Source organism: Penicillium hordei (assembly GCF_028827395.1).
Source record: "Penicillium hordei strain IBT 12815 chromosome Unknown utg000001l_segment0_segment0, whole genome shotgun sequence".
NCBI lineage: Eukaryota > Fungi > Ascomycota > Eurotiomycetes > Eurotiales > Aspergillaceae > Penicillium > Penicillium hordei.
Genome location: NW_026623142.1, coordinates 8,010,826 through 8,033,091, shown reverse-complemented (window position 1 = coordinate 8,033,091; position 22,266 = coordinate 8,010,826). Strand labels below are relative to the sequence as shown.

At 49.1% G+C, this 22,266-nt stretch overlaps 8 protein-coding genes across 8 annotated transcripts; 5 read left to right on the top strand and 3 right to left on the bottom strand.

The window, feature by feature from the left end:
* Positions 1-515: 515 nt before the first annotated feature.
* N7537_003052 (nitrogen permease regulating protein NPR2) lies at positions 516-2,348 on the top strand (the record flags this gene model as incomplete). The annotated part of the gene is made up of 4 exons (XM_056894110.1): positions 516-558; positions 625-1,053; positions 1,106-1,242; positions 1,302-2,348. The coding sequence occupies 4 exons, from the start codon at positions 516-518 to the stop codon at positions 2,346-2,348; spliced, it is 1,656 nt and encodes a 551-aa protein (XP_056759105.1).
* Positions 2,349-2,809: 461 nt separating this feature from the next.
* Positions 2,810-4,948, bottom strand: N7537_003051 (histone acetyltransferase NGG1; the record flags this gene model as incomplete). Its single annotated transcript, XM_056894109.1, has 3 exons — positions 2,810-3,793; positions 3,845-4,311; positions 4,426-4,948. The coding sequence occupies 3 exons, from the start codon at positions 4,946-4,948 to the stop codon at positions 2,810-2,812; spliced, it is 1,974 nt and encodes a 657-aa protein (XP_056759104.1).
* A 1,162-nt stretch (positions 4,949-6,110) lies between these two features.
* On the top strand, positions 6,111-7,545 carry N7537_003050 (RING-H2 finger protein; the record flags this gene model as incomplete). Its single annotated transcript, XM_056894108.1, has 3 exons — positions 6,111-6,212; positions 6,284-6,824; positions 6,875-7,545. The coding sequence occupies 3 exons, from the start codon at positions 6,111-6,113 to the stop codon at positions 7,543-7,545; spliced, it is 1,314 nt and encodes a 437-aa protein (XP_056759103.1).
* Positions 7,546-8,260: 715 nt separating this feature from the next.
* On the top strand, positions 8,261-9,235 carry N7537_003049 (60S ribosomal protein eL15; the record flags this gene model as incomplete). The annotated part of the gene is made up of 4 exons (XM_056894107.1): positions 8,261-8,347; positions 8,559-8,715; positions 8,803-9,029; positions 9,095-9,235. The coding sequence occupies 4 exons, from the start codon at positions 8,261-8,263 to the stop codon at positions 9,233-9,235; spliced, it is 612 nt and encodes a 203-aa protein (XP_056759102.1).
* An 888-nt stretch (positions 9,236-10,123) lies between these two features.
* N7537_003048 (HECT-type E3 ubiquitin-protein ligase) lies at positions 10,124-13,823 on the top strand (the record flags this gene model as incomplete). The annotated part of the gene is made up of 3 exons (XM_056894106.1): positions 10,124-10,664; positions 10,728-12,851; positions 12,901-13,823. The coding sequence occupies 3 exons, from the start codon at positions 10,124-10,126 to the stop codon at positions 13,821-13,823; spliced, it is 3,588 nt and encodes a 1,195-aa protein (XP_056759101.1).
* Positions 13,824-14,160: 337 nt separating this feature from the next.
* On the bottom strand, positions 14,161-16,429 carry N7537_003047 (uncharacterized protein; the record flags this gene model as incomplete). Its single annotated transcript, XM_056894105.1, has 4 exons — positions 16,292-16,429; positions 16,115-16,240; positions 15,039-16,017; positions 14,161-14,633 (listed from the first exon to the last, which is right to left on the bottom strand). The coding sequence occupies exons 1-4, from the start codon at positions 16,394-16,396 to the stop codon at positions 14,161-14,163; spliced, it is 1,683 nt and encodes a 560-aa protein (XP_056759100.1). The 5' UTR covers positions 16,397-16,429.
* Positions 16,430-16,933: 504 nt separating this feature from the next.
* N7537_003046 (uncharacterized protein) lies at positions 16,934-17,329 on the top strand (the record flags this gene model as incomplete). The annotated part of the gene is made up of 1 exon (XM_056894104.1): positions 16,934-17,329. One exon carries the CDS (start codon positions 16,934-16,936, stop codon positions 17,327-17,329), a length of 396 nt encoding a protein of 131 aa, XP_056759099.1.
* A 707-nt stretch (positions 17,330-18,036) lies between these two features.
* On the bottom strand, positions 18,037-20,910 carry N7537_003045 (uncharacterized protein; the record flags this gene model as incomplete). Its single annotated transcript, XM_056894103.1, has 7 exons — positions 18,037-19,078; positions 19,133-19,257; positions 19,322-19,372; positions 19,434-19,556; positions 19,615-20,641; positions 20,724-20,778; positions 20,835-20,910. The coding sequence occupies 7 exons, from the start codon at positions 20,908-20,910 to the stop codon at positions 18,037-18,039; spliced, it is 2,499 nt and encodes an 832-aa protein (XP_056759098.1).
* Between the last annotated feature and the right edge of the window lie 1,356 nt (positions 20,911-22,266).

Genomic DNA, 22,266 nt, shown 5'->3' with positions numbered 1-22,266 from the left:
ACGGAGGGGTTGTTCTTTCCTTTCTTGTTGATTTGATCTCGGGCACTTTGGTATGTCCCAATCTTATCTCATAGCTATTGTTTGGAGGGAGAGTGGGAGATACTTGCCGATTAAAGACCATTGCGTAAAAAGTAAGAAGCAGTATACCATTGCATAGGAAAAACGAGACATACAACATATGTGAGGTACCCTGAAGCTGTTACTGAATGAGGGTAAGTAAGTTGGTAAACAAAGTGCGGGGATAGCTCGAGCATATATCACGTGATTTAAACATCAACCAGGTTCGGCCAATCAAGCAAACAAGACGCATATAGTCTAACCTAATTTGGAATAACCTGGGAAATATTGATTTCGATAAGCTCTCCGCTCCGAGGTCCGCTCCGCAACTGATCTCCATGCCATGAACATGAACCTCGTTTCAGCTCTGTATCTGATTGAATTTGGCCGATAGACTGCACTGCTTCATACTTAGTTTGGTTATCAAGCATTCCTCCCTACCATACAGCATCTCCACCATGATCAAGGCAATATTCTACAGTAAATTCGACACGATAGAGGGTAAGGACCTTCAAGACGCTGATAAACCTTCAATTGCCTATATACTGACTATGCACTATTATACAGGACCCAAAGTCGTCCACCAAGTTCCCGACGGAGCCATCGTACCCTCCCCCACCGCGCCCTCACAACCACCCTTCCTCACCTTCTCCGATGTCTCCTTCTTCGTGATCCCCCGCCAAGAGCTCTGTGGAAACCTTTTGCAAGTCTGCACAAACGGATATCGTATCCTGGGCTACCCAATCTGCATGAAGTCAGTGCGGTATGACCGAAATGAATTTATCTTCAACTTCTGCATAGTCCTTGCCGAGGAGGACGACTTCAGCACGTATAAGAGCGTGGTGCAGAAGCTAGCAGACCTAATGCATGGTCTGGAAGAGCAGAATGGTTTCTTGTCTCGCGATTTCTCGAAGGGTGGCGAAGGGAAGGTGCATAGTCTTTGTGAGATGTTGATGGAGGACTTGAACAATTATTGCGAGTGCATGATTCCCATCGGTATGTCAATGAACCTGTCTAGTATGATTCCGCTACTAACTATTACATCTAGACGAATTAAACACTCTGAACATCAAGCTTTTCCCGATATATCCATCTCCCCCGGCCGTCAAGGCCTGGCAAGTGCCGCTCTTCACATTGCGATACCAGGCCTTCATGGATGAGAACTGGGACTTGACCATGCAAAGGGTATGTGAAAGACGACCCTGTCCCGTTGGCTAGAAAACACAACAACTAAACCTAGCCAGATCGTACCACATATCAACGGCGTCAATAGCGTCCGCATCATCTCCGTCCTAGCTGACACAGACTTCTCTCTCACCTGCCGCGCCCTCCGACACCTCCTCTACTACGGCTGCCTATTTATCCTCGACATCTTTTCCTTCTCCGCGATTTACGCCCCAACCGCCCAATTCAGCCCAACAATAGGCTCTGACGAAGCAATGCAACTAGAATGTGCCCGCTACGTAAACCTCCGCTTCGCACCACACCCAGCAACCGGACCCTCCTCCCCTCTTCCCCCAACCCTAATCCCAACCCCAAGCGCCAACGGCAGCACAAACGACAGCACCGGAACAGCCCACCTCTCCAGCTCCCTCACAGACCCAACACCAAGCCTTGTACGCGAGGAATCCCGCTTCGACGCCGAGGAAATCTGGCCCCTACTCGGCACCGAAGAAACCCCCTCCTCCACCTCCCCAACATCAACAAACACACTCCACAAACCCGCAATTGTCGACGGCGCCGCGCTGGTTGAGCTCTACGCAAGCCTGAAACAAGGCCAGAGCGTCAAGCAATGGTACGCAGCGCACAGCCGCTCCCTAGCAAACATCGACATCCGTCGCTTCATCACCTTCGGCGTGATAAAGGGCTTCTTGTACCGCGTGCATAAATATGCATGCGCAACGAGCCAGCCTGCGCCCCCGCCACGCCCCTCATCGTTCACGCCGACGGCGTTGTCGTCGCGCGCTACTACGGGTAATAATACGCCCTATACGGCCTCGAGTGTGACGGAGGACGCGCCTATCTCGGCGGCTGCGAGGAGGGAGTCTAGTCGGGAGCGGGCTGGGTCGGTGGTTAGTGGGGGTCGGAGTGGGAATGGGAATGGGAGTACAGGGGCACCGTCGGCGTTTTGGGAAGAGGAAGATGAGGTTGTTGGGGATGAGGTTCTTGGGAAGTATCTTGATGGTACGCATTGCTTTGATCAGATTTGTACGGAGTTGCAGATGAGTGAGAGGGAGTTGACGGCTAGACTTAAGAGGTATCCTTGGGAGGTATTGATTCTTCATAGATGATATTGTTAGTTTTTTTTTTATTTCTCTTTTTGGATTGCTAGAATTGATGGATACCCTACTTTTTATCATTTTGGGGTTGGTGGGATCGGATATATATATCAGGAGTTCCGGATACTACTGGAAATTTGAAGATTGGAGAATTTGGTTTCATTGAAAGCTTATAGCTTAAGAATAAGAATACACTGACATAGTCACATCTAACTAGATAGATACATGTGGAAAATATCCTGTGTGTATCTTCAGGCGGACTGCAACATAGGTAGCCACGGGGTTCAATATTCGATGTGGTGGAAGAGGAAAAAAAAGAGGTATCCGCTAACGCAACGCCAATCCATCATGCATTCGTATCGTATCGTGCGGGAAATAAATCAAAACAAGGTAGAGGTGGTAAAAACAGCCAAAGGGCAGAAGACGAGTCGTCGAGTGATAAAACCCATAATAGACTGGAGAGGGTGGAGCATTTATTCTTCGTCCCAGTTCTCAAGCTCGGCTTTCTCATACTCAGCCATAACTTCCGGGTCGAAGATCGTCTCTCCTTCAGAGGGAATGGTAGTCTTGATATCGTCAAAGATAGGCAGGAATGCCTCGTTCCAGCGGCGACGACGGTCCATGACAATCTTGGCAGCATCTCCCACAGCAGGACGGGAAACGCCCGCAGAACCAGCGACATGGCTGCCGCCACCTGCGCCGCCAGGTCTGTGCTTGGGCTGAGCGCCCTTCTTGCTCTTGCCCATTGTGCGGGTGCGCTTGAGATATGCCTGTTGGACCTGAGAGTCGAGGTCGTCTTGGATGGTAGTAAACTCAAGCATGGCCATGTGCTCCTGGGCAATTTTCAGAATGCGAGCTTTGCGCGCGTTGTTGGTAACGATTTGCTTCTTGAGTTCGCTTTGGAGGAGGCGGAGTCGCTCAGCAACTTCATCATCGTAGTGAGCGTCGTAGTCTGGATTATCATCTGCACCGAGGAAACCGATGAATCGCAGTTCGGCTTTGGCGCGTTCATCAAGTTGGGCATGGTCCAGCTTCGCGACCGAGGTTTTGAAGTCGTTTGGATCTGCGTCGCGGAAGGTAGTTGCAGCAGGGAGGGGCTTTGTTTCGCTCTTGTTCTCCTTCTCCTCAGTGGGTTGATCGATGTCCATTGCATCTCCACCCAGTCCAGTCACACTAGCGGTATCCCCATTTGCGGTTGGGTTGGAATCTTCGGGAAAGGTACGGTGCTCGTAACGGAGGAGAGAGCAGAGTCGGCTGAGGAGAGGTCCAACCGAGACTTCGTTGGTTTCGGCTTTATCGTCAGTCAGCTGTTCAATGCTGCCACGGCCTTGATTCAAAGGCAGCTGGTCCTTGTCATCTTGACTCGAATCATATGACACTCCATCCTCCTCCGCCCAGATTTGACGATAGTTTTTCTTTCCGCGACGGGGCATGATGAATGGAGTAGTGCGATCACCCTGTGACAGGTTAGCTTGCGTTGATATAAAATTAAGCCGTAATTGACCTACTCTTTCTTTTAACCAGGCAATGTCCTCCTCGGTAAGAGGCCGGACGTAAGGTTCAATGTAAGTCTGGAAAGTATTCGCGCTGACTTGGTTGGAAGGTTTGGCGTTGCTGAAGTCCTTGTCAGGAGCCACACCAGCTGCCATGTGGGCTAGATCGGTCTTTGGGAAGTGGGCAACGCTGTAAATCTCTTTCCTCTCATCGTCCGTCATGCCTGGGAGAACATCTCGAATGTTGTAAATGGTCGGGTCGTCGAACTTCAGCGGGTTATCGCCAAAGACTTGCACTTGAGGAATCGCAGGTTGTGGTTCAGGTTGATGGGAATCGGCACTGGTTTCAGACCCGGGGGTCCCGGGGGGAGGGCCTTCGCCAGCAGTGGTCGTGCCATTGGGGGACATCATCGATGGAGGTGAAAGCGAGGAGCTTTCATCCGATATGGCATTCTTGGAGTTTTTCGATGTTGGAGAAGCCGCTGTTGATGGTTAGAGAAAGTTAAACAGTGGGGAAAGTGAAAGAAGATCAGAGTTGTGGAGATGGGTCGGTAAAAACAAAGAGTGGGAAGAAAGCGCCGAGTTGGATCTCTTACCTCCCTCAACCTTAGTCTCAGCTCCATCCTGGCGCGCAACCTCATGTGCACCATGACTTAATGGCCGATCTTCCTTTCCACTTGGGCGCTCTTTCCGCTTCTTCAGCTTCCCGCCCTTATGAATATCGTCATCCTCTTCGGTTTCACGTTTCAACTTGGAGCGATCTCGAACTTCACGATCAAGCTCCTGATCCTCCACTTCCTTGCGCTTTTGAGACATCTCGCGCATTCCCGCATTGCAAACCTCGCCACGAAGATCGGCCATGTCACTAAGACCCTTCAGGTGCTCCACCAACGTCTCCAGTGTTTTTGAATCTGGAATGTTCTGCGCGGATACCAGGTCCAACACATCGGAATACTGCACACTAGCCAAGTCAATGTGCTTGGTGACATCATTTTCCAGGTAGCTTTGGATGGGCAGTGCTGGGATAGTGGGAGCACTAGCGCTGGACGGGGTGGTATTGCGGCTACGCGACTGGCGCGCATCGCGGCCTTTACCCTTGCCTTTGTATGCGGGCGGCATGGTGTTTCTTCAGACTGATGCTCGGACGAAGGAAAACGAAGGGATGAAATGATTAAGATATCAAGGACAGTATCAATGAAAAGAGAGATTGGTCGATAGAAAGGATCCTAAGAGGTGTGAATGGGACTAGACAGACACATGCTGTCATTCGTCACTGCGAGTGAAGAAGAATAAAAGGAAGTTGAATATCCCCCAAAGTTGTCTGATCATGAGCCAAAGCAGATACAGAGCAAGCGATCTTCTCGATCACGATGAATTATGACTTTCTAGAGGTGATGAATGGTTGGCGGTCGCTGGCGGTCGGCCAGAGTATACGCACGTGATGGCGATACGACGCCTATCATCACGTGCACCCCATTCGATTCATTGGCTGAGCACTCGGCAGTGAGCACATGGTTTGCAGATGATTCAACTATTTGCATTCTATAACGCACTGTATGGGCTTGCGCCTCACCAGTTGAAGGTTCACACATGGCCTAGCGCCCAAAAATGTGGTTAAGGTTGAAAGTTGACACACATTCCTACAGTTTCCCGGATAGAACCTCGATGTCGGCTACTCCGAACACATTCAAAGGGATGAGGAATTATGAGAGTAAGCGAAGTCATCTATGAATTGCAAGCGTTGAAGCACTACTATTTATAATACAATCTCGCAAACTAAATTCAAATGGCAAGTGTAAAAGCTTAAAGAGTTGTCTGTTGATGATCATCTCCATAAACGGTCTACCGCGAACGGCCATGTTTAGCGAAGTATACGATGTAGACCACGCGCTCGGCCAATTTTATTTGTTTACTCGTTCACGGAGATTTCTTCGAAATGTGAAACTTAGTGTATTTGAGCCAAAACGTTTTGCCTCTTGCCTCGTGGTTGGAACCAGGCTTATTCTACATTCCAGTGACGGTCCCGATTGACTCTCGCATTCTTCCATTGTAGAGCTCTAATTAGCAATGGGGATGTATGGGATGCTTCAGGGCTGAGTGTCGTCTCAAATGAATTTACCTAAAACCGTAGTGGTTGCTATGTTCGAACTCTTTCATATTCAAATTTCAACTTGTTTCCTCCATGCACACGCCTTCCTCACTGGTCTCAACCATTTAGCCTCTAGTTTATCCGTTACTTGCCATTCCTCTTCACTATTCACTTGAACCAATATCAAGCATCATGTCAGATGCTACTGTATCTACGCGAAATGACGCCGTGGGTAGAACAGCTACACTTTGGGCAGGTGAAGGGCAAGCTTCAAATTCCACCTCGTCAGTCGAAGTAAGCATGCCTTATTCACTCAAAATTTACATAAGCCTCTGGGGCTGAAACTAACTCACATAATTGAATAGGAGAATGTTGCCTATCGGTTTGTTCTTGACCGCAAGGTCCAAACGATATCGAGCAACAGCATTCCCAAGGACGGATTGGTATCAGGCCTCTTGTTTGTACCCAATCTAGAGCCGAATGATCCTTGCTATGACATTACCGCTTCATCTGTGCCGTTAAATGTGACCCGCTATGAAGATGTGTCAGACTTCGGATACTCCCTCGTTGGCCTTGCTCCATGGGTAACCGCCGAGTGTTCGCTATCATTTCTCACTGCCGCCCAAAAGGTCGGCACGCATGCCATGATCTTTTTCCAACCATCAGATAACGACACCAGCATACCACCTGACTCGAACGACTCTCGGTGGGCAATCAACGATGGAGATAAATGGAGAACAGACAACAATTACCCAGTGTATGCCATTCCAGGCCCAGCTGGAATCTCATTGATCAATGATCTCACGTGGTATTCTAACGAAACACCCGACGACAAGAGAGACAACTCGACCGAAAATTTTGCACTACAGACTAAGACGAACCGATTGTTTGCTAGGATTGAAACTGGTAGGTCACAAAAATGCGTCACTATCGAAATATATGCTCACATATCGTAGGTGAAGAAACCGCAACTTCGTCGACAAGTGTCTGGAGTTTCGTACTTGCAATTGCAGGAACAGTTCTCATACTCAGTATCATTGTAATCGTTATTTATCGACTTGTCTTGCGCAAGAGACGGGTTCAGCTCCAGAGACGTGTTGATGCAGGTCAAGTCGACATCGAAGCCTTGGTATTGAACCAAATGACGGCTCCTCAAGAATTGGTTAGCAAAATGCCACTTTATACATACTTGGGGGTCAAATCTCCAACAGAAGCAACGCTTCCACAAGATGGTACATCAGCGAATCCAATCGAGCATGATTCTGGCGACAAGACCTACTCGCTATCGCCCAACGAAGACAACCATGCGCAGGATGATGCTGCCATCCAGAAACCCGAAGCAGCGATGATAAAACCTGGACAAAATGATTCTTGCAGAAGCAAGTACCGCCTAAGCCATACTCAAACAACTTGTGCTATTTGTCTCGACGATTTTGTCGCTGAATCATCTACTGTCCGCGAGCTTCCTTGCGGACACATATTTGACTCAGCGTGTATCGATCCATTCCTGATCCAGAACTGTTGTCTTTGTCCTTTGTGCAAGAAGAGCGTTTTGCCCGCGGGATCATATTACATTTCTGTGACCAACGAAATGGTTGAACGAGAGAATCTTTCGAGGCGCCCATGAAATTGCAACAAAGGAGACTGCTTTTGCTTGCATTTAGTTCTTTGATTTTCGATTTTGGAAGATAATGCCACGCCAGCATGGAGAGAGCGAGGATTATTAGTTGCATTTACCGAGCGAGGTGACTTGACGATCTTCATGTTTTTGTACGATATTTTGATAGCGATTGAGTATTTGGAGATGCATCTCAAAATCAAAAGATTTAACCAAATTTATCCAAGTATGGAATTACAATCAGTTGACTTATACGCTTCTGTCCTTGATGATCTGGAAAAAAAGCTTTTAGTATGTCTCTTTTTTTCCCTTCTAGCCTATTGGTCTATAAGATAAACCATGCGGTGGATACCTACGAGCAGAACGTAAAAAAAGCATAATCCTTAAAGAAGAGCCTTGATTTTCATTCAATATTGCCCAAGTAAGAAAATGAACGAAAGCGTGCCAACTTAGACCAAGGAGTCTGAGGTGCCTGAGGTGCGGAATGGTATTGACACCTTATATTAAAGGCATTAATTTCGCTCATCCCGTGATTGGCTACGGTGGGTCAACTCGCTAATCGCTAGCGTCCCACACACAACCTCTGCCTCTAGACGTTTTCCTCCTCGAACTTTTTGCGACAACGACAACCGACGACCTCGTACAGCCGACAAGGTACGTTCATCATTTTTCATTCAATCCAATCTCTACCGCCAGTGCATTTCTCTGACTTACAACCGTCCAGATGGGTGCCCTCAAGTACGTGGAAGAAATCCAGAAGAAGAAGCAGTCCGATGTGATTCGCTTCCTGCTGCGCGTCCGATGCTGGGAGGTGAGATAAAACCCTTCGCCCCCGATTGCCTGACATCTCCGCCGAGCACTCGTGTGCGTTGCCTTAGGATATGCCGTCTTCATGTGGTATTGCTAGGCGGCTCGAACAAAAGTCATTCGGCGGAAATGATTGTGGCACGCAAGAAAACCCTTCTGGGCTTCATGTGTCTTGCTATACACTCGTTGAACTTTGCTGAGAGTGCATAATATAGCTCCGCCAGCTGAACGCCATCCACCGCGCCTCGCGCCCCTCGCGCCCCGATAAGGCCCGTCGTCTCGGTTACAAGGCCAAGCAGGGTTACGTTATCTACCGTGCCCGTGTCCGCCGCGGTGGCCGCAAACGCCCTGTCCCCAAGGGTGCCACCTACGGTACGAATTTTTCCTGTCGCGAAGCAGATCTTTCGAGATCTGTGGGAATTGAAGGATTTTTTGGCTAATGTGCGATTGTGTGAACAGGCAAGCCCACCAACCACGGTGTTAACCAGCTCAAGTACCAGCGTGCTCTCAAGTCCACCGCTGAGGAGCGTGTTGGTCGCCGCGCTGCTAACTTGCGCGTCCTGAACTCCTACTGGATCAACCAGGACTCCACCTACAAGTACTACGAGGTCATCCTTGTCGATCCCCAGCACAAGGCCATCCGCCGTGATGCCCGCATCAACTGGATCTGTAACCCCGTTCACAAGGTGAGTTTGGCTCGAAATCCAACTTCGATGCTCGAGAGCTTTGCTGATCAGGTTTTTCTTTCTAGCACCGCGAGTCCCGTGGCCTCACCGCCACTGGCAAGAAGTCCCGTGGTATCAACAAGGGTCACCGCTACAACAACACCAAGGCTGGTCGCCGCCACACCTGGAAGCGCCAGAACACTCAGAGCTACTGGCGTTACCGTTAAGTGCGATAGTGCACTTTCCCAGTGGTTTCGGTTGGAAAATGTTGGTTACGGCATGTGGTCATCTATTCAAACACTTCTTTCCCAGACTGTGTTATCCACGCTGGGCTCAACTTTAATGCAGACCAGCCGGTTCTGTTGTTAGCCAAAAAGCCATCTTGTTCTATTTTCAATTCCCCTATTAACGAAGTATGACTGGTTCAACTCCATGCCACTGGTACCGTAGAATTTGTAGACTTGAATAGTGTTACTTTTTGTCTAGTTCCATGGATGTATGTATGTCTTACGTGAAATCTGACTGGTTATCGTCTTTTAGTGCCATACTTGCGAACCGCCGTCAGATGGTAGTGTGCCTTAGCGGATCGCTAGCAAGTGGTCTAGCCCATTTGTGGCTAGAAGCTAAAATGTCTTGCAAATTGGGGAATTTTATACGCCAAATACTGTCTTTAATTAAGGATCATCAGGATGTGCGTTGTCTTAGTTACAAAAATAGACCTTTCGCCTGCGATTTCAGGCGGTGAATCCATAAATAGAGATTGCGCGCCTGAGGCATGCACCGTTTCCATCCCCCGGCCGCTTTCCCAATCCGTCCACAGACTATGAAATGCTGCTGTAACCCCATATCACTGTTCTATTGGATTCCAAGGCAAGAGAGTTCTTTATTTGGCGAGACTTGACTTGCTTACTGAATATCCACCTTTGCAATAGACCATCCTGTCATATACCGAACAAAGAAGCAAAGCTCGCTTTACTCGTCTGCCTGACCCCTACTCCGTCCTCCTCGAGCTATTCGCATGTGTCTGGCACGAAGACCAAGCTCCACGAGCTGGATACCATACTGGAGAGGTTGAATCTGGTCAAATCAGAGCCCAATCAAATTGATGCGCCTCTATGCCGTCCCGGTCTGAACGTCATCCGCCTATCCCCCCGATCTCAACTGCTGGCAACGTCGTCATCCCTGAACTACACCCTTCTCAAATCCCTGGACTGGAAGTCAGCCCACGCCGCATAGTTCGGCCTCGCGATGCTTCGATCATGCCCGCGTTAAACGGCAGTACGCCTAAGAATTCGTACCACCGAGGACATTCACGCTCGATCAGCAATCCGTTCGCTGGTTTTGGGCGAAAACGGGACAAGACAGCCCCCAAGCATGCGGCCTGGGACTCTGACGATGATGATGATGATGATGATGAGGTAACCTATCCATTGGAGCCCGAGTCGTCAAGTCCCCGGAAAGGTGCAGCAGCTGGAAATGATATCGTCGAGGGCAAGTGCCAGACTTGTGATGCTACTGTCCGGTGGCCTCGGCACTTGAAGGTGTTTAGATGCACCGACTGCTTGATGGTCACAGACCTCGAGCCGATGCCTCATGAGTCAAAAGACAACCCCCCACAAGCGTCTCAGGGTGGAGCGTCTAAGTTGGCAAGTAAAGGTAACACCGCCAATGCTAGTTTTGCTTTATAGAATTGTAAGAAATGCTGATTTGTTACCACAGTGTTTCCTTTGACGGCCAATCAAACCCGTGGTATGATCGGAGGGTGTCTCAATATGTATTTCGATAGTCTTTTGGACAATGGATCTCGGTCATGGTCGCCGTCGGACGAGGACAGAAAGAACAAACCACTACCTGATCTTCCGCCAATGCAGGCTCATGTCTCTGGTCCAAACAATCTCGCACCCCCTCGCACTCGGGATTCTCGGGGCCGCAGTGCTTCCCATTCCAGCGAACGGGAAAGGTTGGCGGCACCAAAGGAGAACTCAGGTTACTTGACGCCACACTCCGTTCGTTGGGAGGGAAATGATACGCCCGTCAGAATTCGAGCAAATTCAGATATTCGATCAACCCCAAAGCCAGACTGCCACCCGCAAGATACCTCACAAGCTGGGAACCCGGAGTTCCAAAGCTCAGACAATCGGACACACATTTTCAAACGGCTGGAAAATACCATCGCCACTGCCTTCAAAGGTTGTGATTGCCTTAATGAATCTTTCACCACATACCCGCCTCCTCGATCAGCCCGATCAGCAAGTAATGGTAATCCGCCGAGAATGAGGATGGAGCCGACCACAATGCCCGAGCCAGCGCATGACGCTCCTGTCTTTGAACCGGATGCCAAAACTCTTCTTTTGGGAGATTTGACCGAGAACTCCTCTTGGTGGATGAATGAGTGGGCTGAGGCTGAAGGCCATAATCCCGCGTATTCAAAAGAGAAGACCGCCTCAAAGTCTCGGATGATATCATCGCGAAGTCCTCGGGTCAACTGGACTGAGTTAGCCCAGTGGTATCATTCAATTCTGTCAGCGGGGAATTCTTGGACTGAGCTCTGGGCCGCCAAAAGACCTGACCCCACACGGTCTGAAGCTGATTCGATACGAGCCAAGATATGGGCGTCTATTGATCCATCCTTGATTGGGAGACAAATCAGCGAGTCTCGTTTGCACTTACAACGGGCACTGTTGAAAGCTACCGAGGCCGCCCTCAAGCGCCCGCGCCGTGTTCTGAAGAAACCAGAAGATACCAGGTTCTTGTTCATTTTGTTGGCGAATCCTCTATTGTATTCACCTGCGGCTTATTGCCATCATGCGCCCGCCTTGCCGCCTCATGGAGACGATAGGCGCCCCTCGCATCCGAAAGACTATCCGAAGTCGGCAACCCGAGACGGAAAAGCCTTGCAGAAAGAGTCGACCAAGGCACCCGCTCGTCAAGAGGGCTCCAGACATCACTATGGGATTATCAAACGAATCCTGGGACTCATGTCTAACTTGCCTAATGACTGCCACCACTACATCGTGTCTTGGGCTTCCCGTTTCTCTGTCAGACATTTTGAACGACTGGTAGAACTTGTCTGTGGATTTCTCACTTACCGTTTGAGTCGTCAGCATGGGCGAAAACGCCCTCAAAACCTTCAAAGCCCTCAAAATGGAGACGATCTAATACCGAGCTTCGCCAGTGCTTCGGGAAATACTGCTGCGGAACTTCACGCTGCGATTAATCGAAGTACCACGAACAAGAAGCCTGGCAAAAAAACCGAAGACCCCATAATATATGCCGAGGACTGGCAGGTCAGAGCAGCGGCAAGAGTAATGTCGCTGTTCTTTACGGCTAACATCTCCTCTTCAGCGAGGAAGTCTGATGGAACCCCGCGCAGTCTTGAAATGCCCAAGAACCCCGGACCCCGTCAGGGACATATGATTCCGATCAGCACGTTTTACAACACACTGCTGGACTATTCGGATCTAGTGACGGACTTCGAGACCTGGGAAGCTAAAGTCGCGAAGTTTTCGTTCTGTCAGTATCCCTTCCTCCTCAGCATCTGGGCCAAAATTCACATCATGGAGCATGATGCGCGTCGTCAAATGGAAGTGAAAGCACGCGATGCATTTTTCAACAGTGTCCTCAACCACACGGCGGTTAGTCAGTACCTCGTGTTGAAGGTACGGCGCGAGTGTTTGATTGAAGACAGCCTTAAGGGGGTAAGTGAAGTTGTTGGTACTGGCCAAGAAGAAATCAAAAAGGGTCTCCGGATCGAATTTTCGGGCGAAGAAGGCATTGACGCTGGTGGCCTGCGGAAGGAATGGTTCCTTCTGCTCGTCCGAGAAGTCTTTGACCCACTTCATGGTAAGCGTTCTCCGATTTTAGAGTGAAGCATCTCACTAATTCAAAATAGGCCTCTTCATCTACGATGATGATTCAAAGTACTGCTACTTCAATCCTTATTGCTTTGAGTCATCTGAACAATTTTTCTTGGTTGGAGTTCTTCTAGGTCTCGCCATTTACAACTCCACTATCCTTGATATTGATCTCCCGCCGTTTGCGTTCAAGAAACTGCTGTCATCAGCGCCGCACACCAGCGGTCCACAAACGGCTACATCGATGCGTTCGACCTTTAAATGCACTCTAGAAGATCTTGCCGAGTACCGGCCAACTCTCGCCAAAGGACTCCGGGGTCTACTAGAATTTGAAGGCAATGTTGCCGAGACATTCTGCTATGATTTCGTTGCCCAGGTCGATTGCTACGGCGAGATCATCAGTGTGCCACTTTGTGCAAATGGCGAGAACCGGCCAGTGACCAACTCTAACAAGCGTGAGTTTGTGGATTTGTATGTTCAATATCTGCTGGACGCAGCCGTGGCTCGACAGTTTGAACCTTTCAAACGCGGGTTCTTCACGGTTTGCGGTGGCAATGCGCTATCACTGTTCCGACCAGAAGAGATCGAAATGCTAGTCCGCGGCTCAGATGAACCACTCGATGTTAATTCACTCCGGGCTGTGGCCACCTACGACAACTGGTCACACCCACGACCAGAGTCGCTCCCCGTGGTGCGATGGTTCTGGGACTTCTTTGAGAAATCGCAGCCTCAAGATCAGCGCAAGATCCTGTCATTCATTACTGGCAGCGATCGAATCCCTGCCATGGGGGCTACAAGCCTTATTATCCGACTTGCTTGTCTTGGGGATGACTGTCCCCGTTACCCGATTGCGCGTACATGTTTCAACACGCTGGGCCTTTACCGCTATCCTACGCGGGAGAAGTTCCAGCGGCTGCTCTGGGATGCAGTTGTAAATAGCGAAGGATTTGGCTTGAAATGATTTGTTTACTTTTGTGTATTACTGTTCAGAACTTGCGTTACTCGTGGTGTTTGAGTTTTTGTATAGACGCTGGACGTTGACTTCGGAGTGAGCTTTGCATGTTCATACTTTGCACTGGGGTTGCTCTTGCTTTTCATCTTGTCGTGGCGTACCGGTACTGTTATTTTTTCGCTTTGTGCATTGCACATGAGGCTGTTTGTCTTGTTTATTGCTCAGTCTTGATGACTGCCAGACTCACTCTCCTTCACATTTGCCTTCTTGCATGTTCTTTTTATTCTAGCACTATTCTACTTCGCTAAGAATACAGTACACTTCACATACACTAAGCTCCAATCCCTCAAGCCAACAAGTCCCCAGCCTTCCACAACAGAAAGAAGCAACTCACATTCCCCCACCACCACACCAGCCCCCTAATCTGACTCCACGTAGGATGATCCACGAAAATATAAACAGCACCGTAAACAACGCGCGCAACAGTATAAGATAAGGCCGCAGCATTAACCCTCTGCGCAGGGACACCAGCCAACGATGCAAAGAGCACACCTGCAACCAGCAATGGGAAATTCTCCACCGCATTAGCATGCGCCGACTCATTCCGCTTGAGCATATCGAGCTGCTTGCGCGTGATCTTGCCTTCACGCACTGCCGTCTCGCCGTATCTGGTCAGGTCTTCGCGTGGCGAGACTTGATGGTCGAGGCCGTACCATTGCTTTAGGGTACGCGAGGAGAGGATGCCGTAGGCGAGGAGGAAGTTAAACGTTAGGAATGTGGGGCCGTGGTTTGGGGTGGGATTGAGGGAGGCGCGGAGGCCTAGAGTTGTGAGGAGGGATGCCATTTTTGAGGATAAGTGGGAGTTGATGTATGTAGTGATGTAGTGATTGGGGTTGGTCGTTGATATAGGCAATGGAACTAAAATCTCACCTCATGTATTCAATGTCATTGGTTGTTGTATAGGAAATGAAACTAAAATCTCACCTGGTATGTTCGATGTCATTGGTCTTTGAGCCTCGACGCGTACTTTTTGTGGGCTTTGAAATTAGAAAGCCGAAGGTCGTGCTCTTTCTGAAATTCTACGCAAAACAATGAGGGGATGGTTTGGCCAATGGTCTATGTCCAGTGTCCATTTCTTTCTATGTATTTTCTATATACTATCCAAAATGTAGTAATTACAAGCCAAAATACAAGCTGAAAGAGATACCTAACGGTACAAAATACCATTAACCATCTCACCAATCGCCAAACAACTCGTCAGACCCGGGCTCTCAATCCCCAGCAAATTGATGAACCCAGGCAGACCCTCTTCCTCCCGGATGATAAAGTCCTGGAATCCCTTACCCTCATTTACAGCACCACCCCTCCCCAATTTAGGGCGAATACCACAGTAATCCAACGCAATGGCATCGACATCGACACCAGGCAGATAAGCCTTGATCTCCGGCAACGCCCGCTCCAAACGTGCAGCACTCGGCACCAAATCATCAGGACTATCTACCCACTCAACATCCGGCCCAAAGCGAACGCGGCCACCCATATCAAGTGTCAGATGCGTACCAAGCCCACCAGTACCCGGCAAAGTCGCCGGATAAACTAAAACCGAAGTCCTGGGTCTGGATGACGCATAAGAGAAATACGTGCCCTTAGCATAATGCGGGACAAAATGGCGCTCGTGTGGGAGGAGCATGTTGCTAATATCACACGCGCCATGACCAGCACTATTAATCAGCGTCTCAGCGGTAATGGACGTAACCGAGCCATCCTCATCCGAGACAGCGGTGATCTTATACCCGCCGCGGCCGCCATCAATAGCCTCCACGCTTGTCACGCGGGTCTTGAATGCAATATCGCCGCCCCGGTCCTCAAAGTCGCCCTGCAGATAGGTCATCAACGAGTGGCTGTCCACGATACCGGATGTCTCGCTCTCGACAATGCCTGCGTCGGCCCTGACGTCTGGTTCGCGCTGCTGCGCTTCTTCACGTCCCACTAACCGTGTCGGCGCGTCGCCTAGTCCTTGTGCGTGCGCGTGGATTTTCAGACAGGCTTCCCATTGCGTGGGGGTTTGCGCTACGATCCATTTTTTCGTGTTGCGGTGAGGGATGTTGTTTTTTGCGCAGAGGTCGTAGAGGAGGTTGCGGCCGCGGATGCAGAGGCTGGTTTTGAGGGAGGTTGCGGGGTAATAGAGGCCTGCGTGGATTACCTAGTTGGTGAGGGGTTGTTGTTTTTAGTTTGTTTGTTTGGTTTATGGTGTCTGTTGCCAAACGTTGGGGGTGGGCTTTATCGCATAGCATGCATACCTCGGAGTTGCGACTGCTTGTCTCTGTCCCTGGTGCGTCATGGCGCTCTAGTAGAATGGTTGAGGTGCCTTCGCGAGCTGCAAGTTGTCGTGCGGTTGCGAGGCCGACGACGCCTGCGCCAATTACCTTTCATTTAGATTAGCCTTAGGTCTCTGTCTTGGATCTCGTGCACTGTACCGCATGAGTGAAGTCCGCATTGGTGGATCGGCTGCTGGAAAAGCAGCGAATGGGAAGCTTATTTTTAAGTTTAAATTGCTGCTTAAACAGTGCACGTGCAGACATATCGGGAAGGCGCAATTGACCAGCAGATTGCGAGGAAGGAAGGATAATTTAGGAGGAGCACCCCCCCCCGCGACCTCGGTAATGACCTCGGGAGGAATGACGCGATCCCGAAGCCGGATCACGCTAAGCCCTGGAGAACATAGATCGAACTCAAAAGTTTGTGACCCATGGAACTATAAAAATATAAAAGTATAAAAAGATAACATCACCTTATATCATCTTTCACATCTATAAATATGTAGGAGGAAAGCAAGCCGGAGCTCAAATGGACCCTAGCCTCAGGCCAAATATGGACAAAGAGGTAAAGGGAAAACTCCCCGAAGGCTCGGATATAGACATGAAAGAAAGTGAACGCAATTGTTTCTAACAAAGACTCGACAACATGCACATGTGGACTGGAGTTAGTATTTAACTAGCCATGCATCCCATCAATTAACCTCATCATCTCATCTGAGCCCATCTCGAGCTAGTCATCACAATTACCTTGAGTTCATACCAACTCAACTATCTAAATCCACCCTTCTCATCTCAACCAAGATGTCCTCACCAGGTATGTTCTCACGCCCCGATGGCACCAACATCGCCGAAATCGATACGACAGAATTCGTCCATTGGGTTACGGTAGATTTCACTAGATTTGGCGGACGAACCAAGCCTCACAGCGGCGACCGGATGATGCGTCTTATGGCCGAGCAGTGTCGATCCGGAGTTGCTACTATTACATCTACGCCTCTGCACCACACTCAACCATGCTGTCTCTCGTTGTCCGTCGTGGGGGATGCTGAGCTTGTACGTGTTCATATTCTGTGGCGTGCAGCTGAGATTGCTGATTCGCATTGGGAGGAGATTATGGCCGGTAATCTGTTGGTTGATACTCAGCGTATTCTGGGTGATGATCCCAGGGGGTCTCGTAATAAAGTCGACGGGGCTTAGTACGGAGGATCGATCATAGAGATTAGATTCTGACGGAATCTAATGCTGTCAATTCAAGTTGTTTTTTATCAATTCAAATCAATAAAAATGTAGTAACATGCAATTTAAGAAGAATGGTTTATCTTCAGTTCACATAATGCTGTGAAAGACAAGCTTCAACCGGGCTATAGAAGGTTTAGTAAAGATGGAGAAGTGGAATAAACCATCAACAAATTATTATATCATTATATCTGCATTGAAAACTGCCAAAGACATATGTTGCTGGATGGGTGGTTCGTTTCCAGAATCAATCATTCGCCATCATAATTTACATAGTTATGTAGTACCTTGGAATATTCAAGCTACTACTTACTCTATATACTCTCATTAGGAGCCATGACACCAATATCATGTGACAGTAAATGTCAGTGTAGCATAATACTATCCAGGAGTGTGATCTGAGGTCAGTCATTCTTAAATTGGCCCCATGTAGCTGAGCCTTCAAGGCTAACTCGAGTCAGTCTAGCTCAATTGAGGTACACAAGGAGGATCCAATGATGCTACTCCGTGCGGGAAGGGAAGGGAAGGTTAACCGAGTGGGACTTGCCCTTATTTGGGCACCTTTCTCACCCAGGCCCGATTACTCCTACGTTGAAATTGATTTAATATGGACGTAAAAGAGAATCAACCAGAATAGGTTTCTTTCGTCAATCCCAGTTGGGACATTATCATTCGACATCCATAAGAACATCACTCATTATGTATAAAATATAAGAGAACTTCTTGACATTCCACTTCCCAGAGTCCTTGAGGAGAGAGGCATAATCAAGCATGATCCGACGCGCAGACTGATACCCACCATGCAACGGCAGTCCTCGCAAGTAGATAGAAGCCCCATGGCGAATGAAATTAACAGTAGAATCATCCATCGGGGCGAGAGTCTGACTTCCACTAGGCTCCATGAAACTCGTGAACCCCTCCGTGCCCACCTCTCTCCAGTCGACATCATCCATCAACTCCACTGACCCGGCACTAGACGGCGAACTCGCAGATTCCGACACCATGAACGTATACAGACCGAGCACTAATCCGGCCGAAAAAAGCGAAAACATAGATTGGAACGTGGGGTGGTCGGATGCTTTGCGATTTGTCATGACTTTGTAGATATGCGCAGCGTGCAGACACGCGCGTCTGGCTGCAGGTGTCTGTGACCACTCGCGGATATCGTCGAGGGCCTTGCGCGCGGGAGCTGGACCTGCACGGCCAGCTGCGAGGTCGAATATTTGGATATCGGCTGTGAGAGTCATGCACATGTTGTGCCATGTGATGAGAGCGTTGGGGTTTAGCCGGTCAAGGGTTTCGCCGTAGTTTATGATGAGCTGGGATTGGAGGGAGGGGAGACACCTGGCTCGGCCATCCATGGCGTAGGTGTGACATGGAGCAAAGGGGTAGCTGGCTCTATTGGAGAGGAGGCGGTGGTAGGATTCCGACTGGCGAAGTTGAACTATTGCTAGTACTACTTGTATGCAGAAGTCATCTGCGGGGGCTTCTAGGGCGGGGACGTTGATGTTTTCGGATGGGGCGAGGATTGTTGAGGAGAGGATGCGCTTGCCGTTGCGGATTAGGTGTGTCCATTGGGCGGGGGATTGGGCGCTGAAGAGAGATTCGCTGCAGGGGAGGATGAGTTGGATCGAATCTGGGACTGCGATTGGGCCGGTTGAGAGGAACGAAGAGTACCAAGAGTCCAGGAGCAGTAGTCCTATGATTACTCTGGGGAGACTATTAGTGATGAACACTGTTGTATGAGCGGGAATCGCGGCATACCTCTTGGTTGATTCGACCTTGCTCCAGGCTTTCCATCTCAGCTCAATATCGGAAACTGTCTCGAACAGAGTCATGTCAAGGATTTGCCCCTCAGTGGCTGAAAACAACCCATGTCTTTGAGCGACCTGCAGTAGTTGTCATTAGTATCACGGCGATAGAGGAAAACAAGTAGGTTCTCTTCACACTTACAGACATGACGTTGATATAAAGAGGCTGACACTGTTCCAGATGTACCTTTTCCTGTAAAATGACATCAATTAGTACCTTCAGATACAGCAAATTCAGGCTGAGGGATTCATACCCCGGTCAAACCAGCCAGGTTTAATAAAAGCAAAACTGTCGCAAATAATGTCATAGTGCCGAAAGCGCTCTCAAGTCCCATTGAGCATCGAGAAAATTCAGCTGTGACCTTGTCCAAAGCGCCCTAATGACTGCCAGTAAGCTACCTGCATATACGACGCTCTTAACAATATTTGACATACCGAGAAATTTCTGGACACAAACGCAGTTGTTCCTTTGGTGCCAAGCAATGTCATACCAACCAGTGTCATGACATATAGGAGAGATGGTCGCGCCTTCTTTGCCGAAAATGTCGGCTGATGGACGAACGGCAAGAGGGGATTAAAGATGCGGAAAAATAAATCCAGTGCCATATCCAAGATCTCAGCAGGAGGGAAATCAGAATGATTCAAGCTCGAGGCAGGCGTGTCTGGAGCGATATTCCTATTTATGGGGGATTGCATATGCCCAGAAACAGTCGTCGGCCCAAAAGCTGCCTGCAGTCGCTGTCTGCAATCCTCGTCGAATCCACACCGCGATCCTTGAACGAAATTTGACTCTCTAGGAAAGTGTGATGACTGAACCGAGAGGATATTATCAACAGGCGACATGGCGATATCCCGCCATAAGCTGTTGATAAGGCGCCCAGTGTTCGGTGGTGTTAGCCAGCACTGCTGGACCTTAGCAAAGCGTTCATTGGGAATGTTATCGCTGCCGTCGACTGAATGTTGATTCTGTCGGTCTGGAGCAATCATCAAATTGCCGCCCATTAAAGGGAAATGGCTATCGCGTATCAAATCTAGCGAGTCATTTGACCCTGAATCCGTGCGAGGTTCAAGCCACATTTGCAGCATGTCTTTTGGCCCAGGACCAAAGGGTAAGTCGGCTCGATGTGACACCTGATCTGCAGCCGTGACTGCATTCCATCCGAAGTACTGCTGCTGGTCGTCCATCATCACGCCGAGATCTGGCTCGGTGCGGCCATGGTGGGCTGAAATGTCAGCTAGGTAATCTAGGGACGATGGAAGCTCCATTGATGCGAGAGGCGCATCTCGCGAAGTGCTAGATAGAGGTGGAATCTGTGCTTCTGCGCTGCTGAAACCATTTTCTGATCCGGGGACCGTTGATGGTGCACCCGCAATTACTGATAACTGTCGATTTGGCCCTTCCGATGGACCGGCTGTCGCATTGGCTTGATTATGGCCTTTGGCATGTCGGCTCAAGACATCGCTGTATGCTCATTCAATTCAGGGATTTGAACATAGAATATTGAATATTGCTACAATTCACATGCGCCTTCAACGGAATTTACCTTCGAGAGAAATGTTTATGGCAGATATTGCATTCATATGGGCGTTCCTTGGTGTCTGTTTTGCATGTTAGGTTTATGTTGTAGCTCTTGCAGGAGTTCGACGTGACTGACGCGACCGTTCATGTCTCTTATAGTGTTCGGTTTTTTTGAACACCCGCGAACAGATGGAGCATTTTTTTAACACCATTACGGCGCTCTCGGAAAGATGGGTGATTACGGTACATGTAGCCCTCGAGACCTGCTCCGAGCCCTGGAGGGGAAGATATATTAATCAGCAAGTCCGGGGTTCCAAGGTTGACTTGACTGTATTGGGAAGGTAGATACCTTAGAAAACAGGCACATAATATGCCCTAACTTTAGGGGTAAAGCATTACCCGCTAGCGTTTATTTAGTTGGTTGCTCTCTTCGACGATTTGAAACTCCATGTCCACAGTGATATGCCCATCCTCGGCATGATGATCCCTCCTGACTCCGCTCATCTCGACTTGTATGTCACGTGTAGTTAACAAGGTCTCATCCCAGTCAAGTGGCCTTTGTCTACGAATAAATGTCTTTTTATTCGTTGTCTCCTGGTTCCTTGAAGCAACATACCTCGCCGAGCTAGTGCCAAACATGCAAGACATAGCGGCGCGGATCAGTGGATGCAATGTCGGAAGACAGGCGCATAAAATGCCGATGCAGGGCTCAATGCTGGACCACATGAAGACTTTGCCGATGACCCAGGTGTAATCTTCGGATTTGAGGAAGGTTATGTAATAAATTCGGACGAGGCTTGCAACACAGACACTAGAAAAATATAAGCTTGAGCCAAATACAATTGACTAGGGGGGAGGTGACGCACAATCCTCCAATCAAAAGGATGCCGCATACTAGGAGTTTCTGTGTCCTTCGCATTTGCAGTTTCCACACAATGGGCATTGGAACCAACAGGATGGCCACATCCGTGGTCACATTCACGCCAGCATAGCCGATATAGAAGTTATAGAGGTTGTAGACGCATTTTCCTCCATCAGGGTTTGTAAACTGTGTCCAGTAGTATGGAACTGGTCTGCAGCAAACCAGAAAGGCGATTATGCCAGAGACAAAATATCCAACCGATAGAAACACGCAGAACCAGATCGAATATGTCATGCCGAAGATACGGCGGTAGAAAAGAATGATGGACAGTTTAATGAGTGGCGCACTGATCACGTAGAGGACGACGAAGATGAAGAGAATGCGCATCATATCCTCGACTTGGACCTGAGGGACGGTCCATACATGTCTCCCGATACAAGGATTTCGATTTACTACCAACAAGTCAGAATTCAGAATTGAGATTGCTTTGCGCCGACTAAGGATGTATAAATACCAATCACGACCAAAGCGAAACCTGCGGTTACAGCCAGCTGTATATGTCTGTCAGAAACAGATTCCTTGTTTTTTTTTTCCCCCCTCTTCTTTTTGTTTTTTCAGTGATCACATACCAAGGCAAGCACGATCATCCAATCATCTGCAAGTACTCGTACACCTTGCACTCGAAATCTTGTATAGAACCGAAGCC